The sequence below is a fragment of the Manis javanica genome, chromosome 5 (genome assembly GCF_040802235.1).
Source record: "Manis javanica isolate MJ-LG chromosome 5, MJ_LKY, whole genome shotgun sequence".
Taxonomy (NCBI): Eukaryota; Metazoa; Chordata; class Mammalia; order Pholidota; family Manidae; genus Manis; species Manis javanica.
Window position 1 is genome coordinate 10,670,703 of NC_133160.1, and position 14,759 is coordinate 10,685,461.

The 14,759-nt window shown below is 49.2% G+C and overlaps 1 protein-coding gene across 2 annotated transcripts in view; it reads left to right on the forward strand.

Annotated features, from left to right (window-relative positions):
• The first annotated feature begins 5,489 nt into the window (after positions 1-5,489).
• The window catches only part of KCNB1 (potassium voltage-gated channel subfamily B member 1), a 99,929-nt gene continuing 90,659 nt past the window's right edge, over positions 5,490-14,759 (forward strand). The window contains exons 1-3 of one of the 2 annotated variants that reach the window (XM_037006267.2): positions 5,490-5,864; positions 6,388-6,500; positions 7,039-7,770. In XM_037006267.2, coding sequence (XP_036862162.2) covers positions 7,204-7,770 — 567 coding nt within the window. In that variant the 5' untranslated portion in view covers positions 5,490-5,864; positions 6,388-6,500; positions 7,039-7,203. The remainder of the gene's footprint in view (positions 5,865-6,387; positions 6,501-7,038; positions 7,771-14,759) is intronic. The other variant, XM_037006266.2, reaches the window with a different exon arrangement.

A 14,759-nucleotide genomic window follows, 5' to 3' on the forward strand; every position in this document is an offset into this window, starting at 1 on the left:
GATGGATGGGTGAGTGGAAAGACAGATGGAAATGGATGGGTAGATGGATGGATAAATGGTAGGTGGGTGAATGAGTGGGTGGAAAGATGAATAGTGGGTAGAATATGTGAATGAATGGAAAGGAAGATGGATGAGTGATATGAGTGAGTGCATGGATCACTGTGGGCAAGTGTGTAGACAAATGGGTGGGTGTAGAGTTGGAAAGTTTGGTAGCTAAGTATATGGTTGGATGCATGGATGTTTGGGCTGATGGGTGACGGGCAAAAGATAGAAGAATGGGTAAGTGTTTGGATTAGTCAGGAAACCAGGCTCACCCACTTAGCAGGAACTTGGGCAAGGAAACCCAGGCAATCAGGCTAGCCCAGAACAGGCACTAGAGTCACACATCTGGTACGCAAGGACCATCTTTAGGTCTTTATATTAGAATAGTCAGCACAAGGGCAAGAAAGCTAGAAAGAATCTAATATGAGGTCAGACACATGCAAAGCATTTAGTACAGTGCCTGGTGTATAGTAACTGCTCAATCAGTATTAGTTGCTGTTATTGTGATTCTTAGTATTGTTACTCCTGTTGTATTAATGTGTACTTACTAGTGTTAGGCATGGTGCTAAGCACTTCATATGCATTACCTCATTAGTCCCCCAGGCAACCCTGGGAGGTAGAGTCTATCATTAACCCTATGTTACTCTATTATTATTATTATTATTATTATTATTATTACTATTACTATTGGGTGTGACAAAAGAGTAATGGGCAAGAAGACTGGAGTCCAAGCTGACGGAAGGTTCCCTGGGGCTACTGGAACTTTGTCCAGGCAAGGCCACAGCAAAGAGCAGTTGTCCTGAGTGACATCCACTCAGAATATCTGTGATTTCCCTTGAGCTTTAGGTACCCCCATAACAACTTCATAAAGTAGTTATTCCTTCCAAAGGATCCAAAGGGCAGAGGGAAAAGAGGATTAATTAGTCTTGCTCGGTGCCGAGAAATGCCAAGAAACCTGAGTAGGACACTCAGTGGGATTATAAATAAATGATGGCTGGTATTAGGGAGTCCAAGAAAAAAAAGCTGACTTCAAATGGACGTATCTCTTGCCAGCAGTTTAGAGGGGGATTCACTTGTATTTACAAGGATGAATTGGGCTGACTTGACCTCACTCAGCCTCAGGGAAATATCTCAACACCTCTCAGTGGGAAGTCTGCTGAGAGGGCCTGAGAAGATGGTTTGTGACCTGGTGCTGGTACTCAGCGTCTACTCAGCTGTCTACTCACTGGTTAACCATTGAGATGTTTTTCCCCTCAAAGAGCTTTTCAGTTTTCCCATCTGTAAAATGAGATGGTTATACTTGAACTTTTATTGGGGAAAGGGGTCCCTTCTCTATAGAAAATTCTGAGTTTTATTACTCTTTTGCCCTGTTGCCTGTGAGTTTCTTTCCCCCTGTTTCATATAAATACATTATGAGGAGATGGTAAACTTCTGCTTAGTGAAGAAAAAATTGTATCAGTTGGGCTCTTTGGAATATACACAACAAAATCGCAACTCAATCTGGCTTAGGTAAAAAGGGATATTTAATAGCTCATATAACTAGAAAAATCGAGGGTTGTTGCCTTCAGGCATGGCTGGATCCAGGAGCTCTAATGACACTGTCAGGACTCAGTATCTCAATCTCTGGGCTCTACTTCCCCCGAATTGGCTTTATTTCTAGGTAGTCTCACCTCTTATGATGGCAGAAAATTCTAATGAAGGCTAGATGCTTCCAAATAGTTTATAGTCTTTTCATTCAGAAAATAAAGATTCTAGATCGGGAACTGTGCAGAGCCTGCAGAAACAGAGAGAGAAGACAACCTCTTTGGACTTCTTTGGCCTTTGTAGGCAAGGAGCAAAGACTTAAATTTATACCAAGACCAGGCAAGTAACATAAGTGAGAAAAGTGGCTTGAGTGAGGAACACTGGGAGACGTGGAAACTGTAGCAAAGCGGAGAGCACTTCCTGCCTAAAGGGGATGGCTGTGACTCAAGGGCAGTCACGAATCTGTTTCTGCCATAACTGCCACATTGCATAGGATTATGGACTCGGTGTTTCTTAGCTCTTACAATTTTTTTGAGTCAGAAATCCAGATTTTTATGTCAGCTCCTCTGATGTTTAAATATTGACTCAGATTTTTAAAAAACAACACAAGTCCACAGATCACCAGCTAATAATCTCTGCTATTTGGCATAGGGGGTTGCCAAGAGGCTAGAACACTGCTTAAATACTAGCCATTTCTTTTAAAAAGATACATACAAATACCAGTTTAGCTGACTTGACCTTGTGAATTTCTCAGGGGTTCTCCTCATGAAAGGATTGGAGTCAGGGAGTGCGCAGTAAGAGAGCTCTTTGTCAATTTTATTTTTGTATGCCTTGCCTCCACCTCCACCAAAGGATTGGATATCCCTGAGATCAGAGGTGTTCATTCATAAGTTTCTCATATATCCTCATAAAAGATTTATTCATTTGTTCAACAAATAGTTATTTGTTGGACACTTTTGGAACAGTATGGCAGACACTGTTAATTGCCTAACAAACTGCAATCTCCACTTCTTCCTTGTTGAACAAACCTCAGTTTTGTAAGGGCAATAATGAACTCAGTCCTATGGGGTGAATCCCACTCTCTTTACCAGTGAGTAGTCTAGGAATGACTATGTAACCCATGGTAGGGAACTTGGCATTAGGTAGGGAGATTATGAAAAAAAGAGAAACACAAGAGGAGAATTATTTTTGGCCACCTTGGCCATCTCCTTCCTTCTGCCCTTGAATATAGTTTTATGGAGACTGATGCCTGGGGTGGTGGCAGCCATTTTATGACTATGAGGCAACAGGCCAGGAACAAAGAGCCAATATTTTGAAGAAGGCAGAGCAAAAGGATGGAAGAAATCTGGCTCCTTAATAACATAATTGAGCTGCTGAATCAACTCTCATACCATCCTCCTCCTGAATTTTTATGTGACATAACTAAATATACTTATTCTTTAAGCCCCTATTAGTTAAGTATTCTATTACTTGAGATGAGCAAGACAGACCAGGGCCTGCTCTTGGATAACCTACAACCTATCAGATAATGAGTGAGTGTTTTCCATAAATTCCTCATAATAACTCTATAAAGTGGGTATTATCTTTCTTGCCACTTTACAGAGAGAAAAATTAAAACTCAAAGAAATTAGACCACTTACACCGGTCATTTGGCAAGTACCAGTCATTCTGACTCCAGAACTCACCCTCTTGAGTTATTCAGCAATATAGCCTTCTGAAGTTCTCATTGTATCTTTGTTGAGCAAATGAATGGACATTAGTAACAACAGGGCTGTTTGCTGAAAAGTGACAGTTGTTCCATTGTCTGCACTTCCAAAATCCAGGCATATCCAGATGTTCTTTATCTAAATCTGGGGCCAAACTTTGCAGGAATCAGGCCACCAGGAGGGAAGAATCTGAATGGCATGGACTATATCTAGCACTAGCCTCAGGCTTGGGGAAGAATCTCCCCATCAGAGCCTTGTGGCTGTGAAATTGCCCAGCCATCCCCACCACCATCATCCCTGTCCAAGCCCCATGACCTCTGCAAAAGCCTCATGCCGTGTCTTCCTGATGCTGCCTCTGTCCTCCAACACTCCGCAGTGCACACAGCAGCTGGAAAAATCACCTCAAAACATATATCACCACATGGGACTTCTGTGCTTAAAACTCTATCACGGCTTTCAATCAGGAATAGAAAAAACTCATTCCTTAGCCTTGAGAATGAAATCCCAACAAGGCTCTGCATGGCCGAGTCTTGTCCACTTCTCTAACTCCCTTCCCAAGTTCATTCCCACCTTAGGGCTTTTGCTCTTTTTGGTTCCCCTGCCTGTACCCCCTCCCTCAGAACTTCACAGGGTTGTCCTCTCCCTGCCCTCAGGTTCTCAGCTTAGATCACCTGCTCCAGGAAGCCTCCTGCCTTTTTTTTTTCTTTCTTTCTTTTTTTGGCCTGACCCCACCCTAACTAAAGTTGCTGAAACCTCTCAAGCTTGCTCTGTCACTGGCAGTTTTCAAAATCCAAATGATCTGGTTTATTGATTTACTTGTTTATTAACTGCATCTCCCCCCACCCCGCCAATATAAATCTATGAGCATAGGGACTGCCTCTTTTATTCTCATTGTATGTCCGGTGTCTAGAGTGGTGCCTGGCACATACTAGGTGCCAATTATTGGTTGAGAGAATAGCATTTCCAGACAAAGCAATACCTTTGCCTTCTATTAAGTTAATCTAGGGTATCTCAACCGTGGCAGTACTGACATTCAGGGCTGGAAAATTCTTTATTGTGGGGGCTATCCTGTAGCTTGGAGGATGTTTAGCATCATCCCTGGCCTCTACCCACGGCATCCTAGCTGGACAAGGATCATGATGATGGAGGTGATGAGAAGTGAACAGATTAAAAATGTATAATAATAATATATGCAACTCTATGGTAAAAAATTCCTTAATTGTAGGAATGAAGGGCCAGATCCAGGAAGGACCTTACTTGGGACCCTGTAGCTTGTTCAGTTTTTCCTTTCCAAAGCAGGGTACTTACTGTGTATCCCCAGTGCCTATTAACTTAGCATGTAGTAAATATGTATTTGAAAGAATAAATGCATAAATGTGGGGCCCAACTATTGTGTCCTTAGGGAGCCCTTGCTCACTTCTCCAGGTAAATCCTTTGGTTCTATGTTCATTTCTGGGGATTATTTGATGGATTCTGTCTTCCCCACTAGACAGGGAGAGTTCCAGGAAAGGACAGTTCCTTTACTGAGCCTGACACAGGGCCTGGCACACAGGAAGCTCTCAATAACCAACTGTCAGAAGTAACACCAATGAATAAATGAATGAATCACTAGCTGACCTCCCCTTTTTTCCCCCACCCCTCCACTTTGCTTTATTTTTCGTAGTTATCATCAAGGCCACGTTGCATATTTATTTGTTGATGTATTCATTGTCCATCTTCCTCCGCTAGAATCCAGAATCCCACTCTAGAATTAGATTTTAGAATCTAGAGTGCAAGCTCATGAAAGCAAGGGCTATTTAAAATTGCAGTCTGCCCCTCCACCCACCTCCACCTCCTACCCTCTCCTCTGCTTCGCTATACACCCCCCACCCCAGCGCCTAACACCGTCTGGCATATTCTCTGACTTTTTTTTTTTTTGGTCTGTCTCCAGCCAGCTCTATAAGTCGGACGATTGTGTTTGGTTCACAGCTGTTTCTCACCTGCTTATCCTAGTGGCTCGCACATAGTAGGCACTCAACTCACGTTGGGGACCGGACGAAGGAAGGCTGAATTGCAAGGCAGGCAGGAGAGGCGGCCCAGGTGGGAAGGGCCGGACCACGTGGCGCATCTCCTTAGCCCAAACCGCCTGCCCACCCCTCAGCCGCACCAGCAGGCTGGCCCGGGCAGGCAGGAGTTAAGCAGTGCTCACGCTTCCGACCTGCAGGTGGCGCCGTCCCTCCTCGGTGCCCAGCTCCGGGCACTCTGAAGTGCGGGACAGAATCGTAGCCAGCGCTGAGCTTAAGCTCAGCCCCGACTTGTTGATCTCGCTCAAGCAGCCGCTGCCGCCACCGCGGGAGCAGTGCAGGAGGAGGTGGAGCAGGAGGCGCCGCCCGATCGCGGTCCTGCCACCCGCGCCCCCAGCGCCCGCCGGCGCCCCCCGCTTCGGAGAGCCCGCTTAGGTCCCGCAGCGCCTGCAGCCCCGGCGCGTCGCCTGCCTGGCCGGCGTAGGCCGGGCCCGGCTTGGCCCCGGGTCCGCCGCTGCCCGCGGGCGGGGGCGCCCGGGCGGCCGGGGCGATGCGCGGTCCCTGGCCCCGAAAGACGGCCTCCCTCAGGGTGAGTGTTAGGGCGCGCGGCCCACGGCGGGGGCGCAGAGGGACACAGGAGTGGGGGGTTTGCCTGCCGCGCCTCGGCCTGTCGGTCTATCCGGGCTCCGTGGCTCCAGGCTGGGGTGGGGAGGCGGGCAAGGGCTGGGGCCTGGGGAGACGTGCGATCCCCATTCCCAGGCGAGGGGAAAGGGCGTGAGCCTCACGTACCGGGGGCTCAGGGGAGACCCCGAAATCACCTGTGCGCCTCAGGAGGAGGGCACGTTTTGAAAAGGCCAGAAAATTCAGCTCGTTTCCCCGCCTCCCACCTCCCCCACCCCTTCCCTTCCAAGCCCCAGGAAAGGCGCAGAACCCGGAGTTATAAAAAGCCATCGCAGGAGAGCAGCAAGGAGGAGGAGGAGGAGAAGGGGGCGGGGAGGGAGCGAGGGGAGACAGAGCAGATCCCAGGCACTGTGCGCGCCCCTCCTGAGGTGGGGTAGGGGGCGCCGAGGGAGGGGCACGGTCCCTCACAGAGCTTGGCTTTGCGTCTTCAGGGGTCATCTCGTCGCCGGAGCGACCTCAGGGATGCTCCCGTGGTTTGGGGCGAGGGGTCGCTCCAGGACAGCGAGGCTGTCGTGACCATCCCGTCTATTGTGACCTCTGACAGGTGGGCACCTGAAACCCTCCAGAATTTCCCCAAATCTTTTCAGGTTTAGAAAAAGCAAACCTACTGCCACTCCCCTAGAACTCAAATACTGATTTTCTTGGAGCGGGGGAAGGAAAAGATGAGAAATCTTTAGGAAAAAAAAAGTTTTTCATGCAGCTTCCGTCTCTTCCCTTTGCGGGGGGCCTGGTTCGGTGCTCGACGGGGAGACCCAGAAAGAAGCTAGTTTCAGCACTCGACGGGGCGGACAGCGCCCCGAGTGGCTGGGTCGCGCCTGGGCTGCCGAAGCTCAGGGTGGGGCCTCCCCGGTCCCTGGAGCGCTTCTTGGGGGCCCTCTCCCCGCCCCGTTGGGCGGCCCTCCATCCATCCACCGGGTGGGGCGGGTTTCAGCACCGGCGGGAGGGACAGCACCCAAAGGGACCGTCCCTTCTGAGCCTCTTAAGCGCCTGGAAGGTCAAGGCCGGTTGGGGCCCGGGTGAAGTGGTAAGGGGCGGCGCCCAGCTCCCTTTTTGCTGACCTGCCTTCGATTTCTGCCTCGCAGCAGTCGGGATGGAGGTGAGAAGACGGCCGTGAAGCGCACCGTGCGGCCCCCTGCATCCCCAGCAGTCCACAGCGCTCCCTGCCCCCCTCCCCCACGGCGGCCGGCCTTGCCGTCCAGTGACAGCGGCCTGGGGGGGCAGGGGGTGTGGGGGCGTCCGGACTAGCGATGCCGGCGGGTATGACAAAGCATGGCTCCCACTCCACCAGCTCGCTGCCGCCCGAGCCCATGGAGATTGTGCGCAGCAAGGCGTGCTCGAGGCGCGTCCGTCTCAACGTCGGGGGACTGGCACATGAGGTGCTCTGGCGCACGCTGGACCGCCTGCCCCGCACGCGGCTGGGCAAGCTCCGGGACTGCAACACGCATGACTCCCTGCTCGATGTGTGCGACGACTACAGCCTTGACGACAACGAGTACTTCTTTGACCGCCATCCCGGAGCCTTCACCTCTATCCTCAACTTCTACCGCACTGGGCGGCTGCACATGATGGAGGAGATGTGCGCGCTTAGCTTCAGCCAAGAGCTTGACTACTGGGGCATCGACGAGATCTACCTGGAGTCCTGCTGCCAGGCCCGCTACCACCAGAAGAAGGAACAGATGAACGAAGAGCTCAAGCGTGAGGCCGAGACCCTACGGGAGCGGGAGGGCGAGGAGTTCGATAACACTTGCTGTGCAGAGAAGAGGAAAAAGCTTTGGGACCTGTTGGAGAAGCCCAATTCCTCCGTGGCTGCCAAGGTGAGTCTGGGACTTAGTGGCAGGAGGGCCAGCAGATTGAGGACCACGACTGATGAGCTCTGACTTAGTTCCCAAATACGACGACCAGAAAGAGGGAGGGGCTGTGGCTGAGACCTCAGATGTGAGGACCAGATTGTTCCCTATGTGGCATTGGTGACCCCATCCTTTTGTTATCTAATACTTTATATTCCAACTTCACTGGAGAAAAGAGTTTACAGAGATGTGTAAAAATTCACAGCAAGAGGATGGACACTGCAAATAAGAGAGAGACTTCAGAGGGACAGTAGAATCTTCTGAGATGGAGTAGAGTTGAGTTTGGTCTGTTCTACATAAAATCCAGAGTAGAGAGGGGTGGCCCTGCAATTTTAATATTTAACCCTGTGTTTATAACCCCACTTTGCCCCAAGGAAGGAATGAAAGCAGCTTGCAGACATGCTTGGAGGAACACTGAGATACTGTCAGGCAGTTTTAACATAAAAAATGAGGCAAAGGGCCTCTGAGGGGTGGGTGTGTGCGTGCATGGCGCATGCAGCTGGCTGTGGATGCTTGTGGGCGAGGGGTCACCCCTGGTTTGTTCTTTCTTTCATTTGATGAGTTTGTTCCAAGAATGGTTTGATGCATCTTGTAAAGATGCTTTGGCTGTCAGAAGAGGATGTAAATTTTGAAATAGAAGAGAAAAACGAGGCAATGTAAAAAATAAAGCAGGAGGAGGCAGGAATGACTCTGATCACCCAGGGGTAAGGCAGGGAGTCGTGTATGCTGCTGGTTAAAGGCAGAGGCTGTAAGGGACTGAGAGAGACTTGGGGTGGGGGCTGGGCCAGGGCAGGAGGTCACTGGTTGATGAGCAGCTTCTCTGTGTCAGGCTGGGATTCAGGAATGCCTCAGAGAGATGGGTGCCTGTCTTCACATGGCCAATGTGCTGGGTATAAGGAGAAAATGACAACATAGTGTGTTTGACACTTTAAAAGAGGTTGGGTGGGGCCCAGGGAGAGCCCAGAAAAGAGAGGTGTTGATGTTGAAATCCAGGAAGACCAAATTGGGAAGGACGTATTGAACATAACTCACTCTCTGAGAGTGGGACCCAAAAGGGGGACGGGTAAATGTACTCATGGCAAAAGGAAATGGGAGGAGGAGGTCTACATACCAGCCATAATCGCTACTGGCCTCTCTATGGGATCCTCTGGCTCACAGCTGGCCCCTCACTGAAGGCCCACCTGAAGGGCTGGTTCTGAAGGGGGCACTGCCAGGTGCTTTCCCCTCACCTGGCTGCCCAAGGGGAGGCCCCTGAGAGCAGATGGAGGCTGGTAGGAGGGTGGGGGGAGGCCCATGTTTTGTTTCTTCCCTGTTGCCCCTAAAGAGGACGTAGAGATTCCTACACCTTGTTTCCTCTTCTGTGGGCTGCTCTGGCCATAATCCTGCCCCAGGTTTCATGTTCAAAAAGCCTCCCTCTTAAGAAAGAGTCACTCACCCTAACCGGCTTAGGATCAACAGATTTATTTTGCTATTTCTAGGCCTCACACAGGTTTGTCTCCTCCATGTCCCATTTAGGCCCAAACGTGACTTTCCCTTCTCCTGTCCTGTCCCAAAGACTTGGGCACAAGGCAGTGACAGGGAGTGGAGGGTCACCCCCCACCCAGAGAAGAAGCAGTCAAAGAGCTGTGCTTGGGTTGGCACCAGGCAGCAAGGCAGGGGAGCTCAGGCTTGCAGAAAGCTCTGTTTGGGAATAAAACAGCCTCTTCTCTCCCTTGGATTAATCCGCTTGCAGGGACAAGCTTCATGACCTCTCTGTGATCCCAGACTCAAGCTGCCAACTCACATTCCTGGCAGATGGATATATTGCAGCCAGAGCTGAAACGGAGAGGCAGGCGGGCAGGTTTATTGGCCCTCAGTATAGAACTCTTGACTACCATTGATCAAACATTTACAGAGCACGGAGAGTAACAACACAATTAGTCCTTATGTCAACTCTGTTATTATCCCACCTTTAACAAATATGGAGGCTCAGAGAAGTTAAATAATTTGCCTAAGGTCACACAGCAGGCAGAGAGGGTAGCCAGAGATTTAAACCTAAGTGTAATTTTAAAGACCCTGTTCTTTCCATAATGATTAAGTGCCACAGTCTCCTTCCTAGTCTCCCTGCTTCCACTTTTGCCCCTGTGATCCATTGCCCCCACACCAGCCAGAGTGAACTTTTCAAAATATAAATTGGATCACATTATTCATCTGCTTAAAATTCTCCAGAGGTTTCCCATCACACTCAGAATAAAATCCAAACCCTTCACTATGGCATCCCAGACCCTATTGAGTCAGCCCCATGCCCTCCCTGAGCCCATCCTTCCACTTTCTCTGGTTCACTCGATTCCAGTCCTACTGGTCTCCTTGCTGTTCCTTAAGCAGGCCAGGCTTTATCCTACCTCAGGACCTTTGCACTTGCTATTCCTGCTGTCTGGAATGTTCTTCCCCAGACTGTCCCATGGCCACGTGCTTCTCTTCATTCCCTTCTCATTCCCCATTTAATCCCTACTCAGATATTTCCTCCTCAGAGAGACCTCTCTTGACCCCTGCTTAAACCAGCCTCCTTCCCCTTACTGTCTGTTCCATCATGCAGTATGTTTGCTGCATAGGCTACAAGCACCATTTGAAACTCTATTTGCTTCCATTTGTTTATCTTTTTCTCCCCTACAAGTGCGTGAGCACCATGAGTTGTATTCACTGCTCTGTTCCCTGTACCCATCATGGTGAGGAGCTCCAAATAACTACATGTGGAATGAATGACTGGAGCAAGCAATTAGTTAGTCACCGTGTCTCAGGGTTTGGGGATCTGGCACTCCTTCCACACTGCCCAAATGCAGCCCAGTTGCATGTGTGTCTGGCAGCCTTCAGTCATCCGCACTCTGCCCACCCCACCCTCAACCATCTCCGGGACCTGGAGGCTTTGCTTGTCAGAACAGTGTGGGCTCTGGAAATTTCTCAGAGATCATGGAAAGAGACAGTCAAATGGAGAACTATGTCTGGTGGTTGTGAGATACAGGAATGGCCATATTGCATGCATTTAAGAGCAAGAACAGGCCTGCTTCCAGGCCCAGCTCCACCGCCTCTCCAGTTCCTGGCCGTAGGCAAGTGCTTCACCTCTCCAAGTTGCGGCCTCCCACCTGTAAAATGGAGGTAAAAGGCCCACCTTGCTGGGTCCTCATGAAATAATGCCTGCCAAAATTTAGCACAGTGGCTAGCACATAGTAGGCAGGGCTTATTGTTACAAATAATAAGGGGCAGAGTCCTTTCTCTGTGGCCAGTGGGCTGAGTTACAGCCAACTCTGCCCTTCTGATAGCAGTACTGAGAGGCTGAGCAGACACTATTAATAATTAATGGGATATTCTGGCAACACAGAGATAAACGAATGCAAGGGCCCTTGCCTCCACCATCAGGGGAGTGAAAATCAACATCCATTAGGCAAAAGGCAGTGTGATTGATTCTTGTTTGGAAGCTGGGGTCAGCCCCATCAGAGTGACAGGTTTGCAGTGCTGGGTTGCCACTGGGTTTCTGCTTTCATGGCAAACTCTTCAGGCTTTTCTCAGTGGGCGTGAGAGGGAGCTAATTTGCCAAGCCAGGAGTTCCTGTACTCCCTGGGACAGTCTCAGGGTTATAGCCCTTAGATAATTTCCCAGTTTCCAGAGTAGCTGCTGTTTATTGTTCCAGGCACTGATCAATGGTACTTTGTATCCACTGTCTTATGAAATCCCTTCAGCAATCTGGTCAGGTGGTCTGCTTATTTGGACTGCAAGTAATAGAATAGAAAATTCAAAGTGGCTTCTGTAAGGAGGAAGATGCCTCATCTCACATGCCGCGAAGTTCCAAAGTAGCTGGTCAGGTCAATGGCTCCATGATGCCATTAGGATTCTAGATTCCTTGTCGTTCTGCTCCTCCAGTTCCTGCAGGTGGCTTAGTCCTCTGGCTTGATGCCTCATACCACAAGGCGGCTACTGAGTATCAGCCTTCCAATGTAGGCACATTGAGTCCAGCCACTGAGGAGCAGTGTTTCCTCCTATACACCGTTTTTCCCTGACACAAACCTTTCCCAGGAGCCCCTGGGAAATGTTTTAAATCCCATTGGCCAGGACCAGCTCATGGTCTAGCTGCAGGGAGGCCTGGGAAAGCAAGTATCCAGCATTTTCAGATGAAGGAGGGACTGGATTTGATGAGTAGTATTGACTCTTACAAAAAGAAAAGGGGGGCTCTGAGAGTGAAGGCACTTGCCGGAGCTCACACATCTGAGGGCTCAGTAAGTATCTGTCAAAGGAATGAAAATGGCAGAGCCAGGGTTTGAACCCATGTTGGTCTGGTTCCTAACCTGTTTCTTAACCCTGGAACCTTGGGCAGACCACACACGCTCTCTGAGCTTCAGTGGGCTCATCTGCCTGACGGTGATAATGGCATTGCCCACCTTTTGAGTCTATTTTGATGATGCATTGAGATTTCATATCTGAATGTAGATGGGAAGTACTTTATAAATGTGAATTATTACTATTATTATTATTATATTCAAAAGCAGCCTTTATTTAGGGACAGGGGTCAGTATTGTGCCTATCACAGATTTGATTACAAATCATGTCTAGAGTCTAGCAGATGGGGTTCAGTTCTGAGCTCCATTGCTCACCAGGGGTATGATGTTGGGCAAGGTCCTTTCTTTCTGAGTCCCAATTTCCTCATTTAGGAAATCGTAGTTATAGCGGAGCACACCTGGTAGGACCACTATGGGATAACCTGTGTAAAGATGTAGCTCAGCACCTGGCTTAGGTAAAACTAGGGCCGTTTGTTAGTGTAATCACTGAATTCCTCTGTTCTAGCTACACCGCTGGTTGGCAGCATATTCGATGACCGTGCTCTTGATTGTTGGAGTGCTGCCTGCCCCTTGGGGTTCATGCTTCTCGTGGGATGATGCTTCCTTGACCTGAGCCAGGGAAATTTGTAGATTACCATCAAGAAACATGAAGGAGACCGCCTCAGAATCCACGGGGCCTCTCCAGTGTTCTGAGTCACCTGGCTGAGGCTCTTGCTGGCCCCACGTCAGTCATCCTAGGTGCACATATTTATTCTTGGGAGACGGTGTGCCAGAGAACCAGAATCCTGGCTGTGGGGTCACACAGACCTGGGTTGGAATCCCAGCCCTGCCTTTTCCTAACCTCTGGACTTTGGGCGAATCACATCACCTCTCATAGCTTCCGTTTCCTAATCTGTAAATGAGGATGATAATAAAACCCACTTTACAGGGTTGCCTGAAGGAATAAGTAAGATAATGCATATAAAACATTGAAGCCATACTTCATAAATCCAATATCCCCATTTGATATAAGGAAACACAGAGGATACGTCAGTGACTTGCCTGGGTCATGCAAGTTGGCGAAAGATCAGGGACCATTTCCAGGCCCCCGTGATCTCAGTGTTTCCCTCATCGAGGCTCATTCCTCCAGGATGCTTCGCCAGGGACATACCTTGACGGCTGGTCTCTCGGAGGTTTTGAAAGGCTGCGGTAGGCTAGGGAACGTGAACATGCATAGGAAAGAAAAGCGTTGGCCAAATGAGCAAACCTATTTGACTGGAAGAGAACAAGCATGCATTAAGCACCAACTCCATACCCTGCACTTTGTGTACATCCTGTACTTGATGGCATCGTGTATGGGAGCCCTGGTTTTAGAGCTGGATCACCCAAGTTCAAAGTTTGAGTCTTCTATTCACTGACCATGTGATCTGGGGCAAACTACTGTATCTCCCTGTGGCCTCCTTCCTTCACTCACAAAATGGGGGCAATTGAGGTGCCCACCAAATTGAATCACTACCAGAATTAAATGAACTAATGCATGCAAAGCACTTCAAATAGAATTTGGCACATAGAAAACCTTCAAAAACTGTTAAGATTTTTTTTTTTAATTGTTGTCTCATTTAATCCTCCCAACAATCCTGCCAGATAAATAAGCTCTTTTTCAAAAAAGTATTATTCTTATAAAATGATACATGCTCTCTGTAAGGTGAGGTTACATAACTTGCTCAACATCACACAGGCAGCCGGGGCAGAACAGGGACCCGACCCTGATGGAGATTTGGTCAGTGTCCCATCTGTCTTTTAGCTCTTACTATTTCGGTGCTGCTAGCCCAACTCTCAGCTGCCAGCATGGGCAGTTCTTTGCCTATGTGCTTTTTCTAGCCAGTGGAGTCCAATAAAGACAGGGAGCAAGTGCCCCACCCAGAGCAGCCCTCAAGTGCTGACTGATGCAGGAATGTGCGTAAGCACCCAAGCTCCCTCGCCTCTGGATGGGGGTGTAACTCAGAGGTACATAGTGTACACAGGTCCCCAGAGATCCTCAGAATTAAACTCCCAAGTGCCCCAAGTGACTCCTTGCTTCATAATTTACCCTGTTTGGCCTCTTTCCTTTCCCTGTCTCATGTCCCCTCTCCCCTACCAATGTTTTCTGGGATCACTTTCCACACAGACCACCTGGACGTGGATTCTTGTCTTAGGATCTGGTCCTGGGAGAACCAGCCAAAGACCTGTGGGAAACTTCATTTAAGAGTGTCCTGGTACTGAGTTATGAGCTAAGAAAGTAGCTTATAACCAAACCTCTATCAGGGATCATCTTAAAAGAAGAAATTCCAGGGCTGCCTGGGCTGCTCAGCCTCATCTCCATCTCCTAGAGAAAATTAAGGTAACAGTGGTGGCAGCTACCACTCCCTGAGTGCTTATGGTGTTCTTGGCATAGTGTGTTAAATACGCACTGAATCCTACAGTCACCCTGTGAAGGAAAGACAATTATCCTCATCTTACAGTCGTGGAAATGAGGCCCAGAGAGGTGAAGTGACTGGCCTGGGGTTACACAGCAAATGGGAGGACTCCCTGACTATGCGCCCATGATCTGACCTCTGTGCTGTGTGAATGTCCTTCAGGAAGTAAGCAGCCAGCTCCAGGATGCCTTCCCTGGCTTTCCCTTTTCACCTG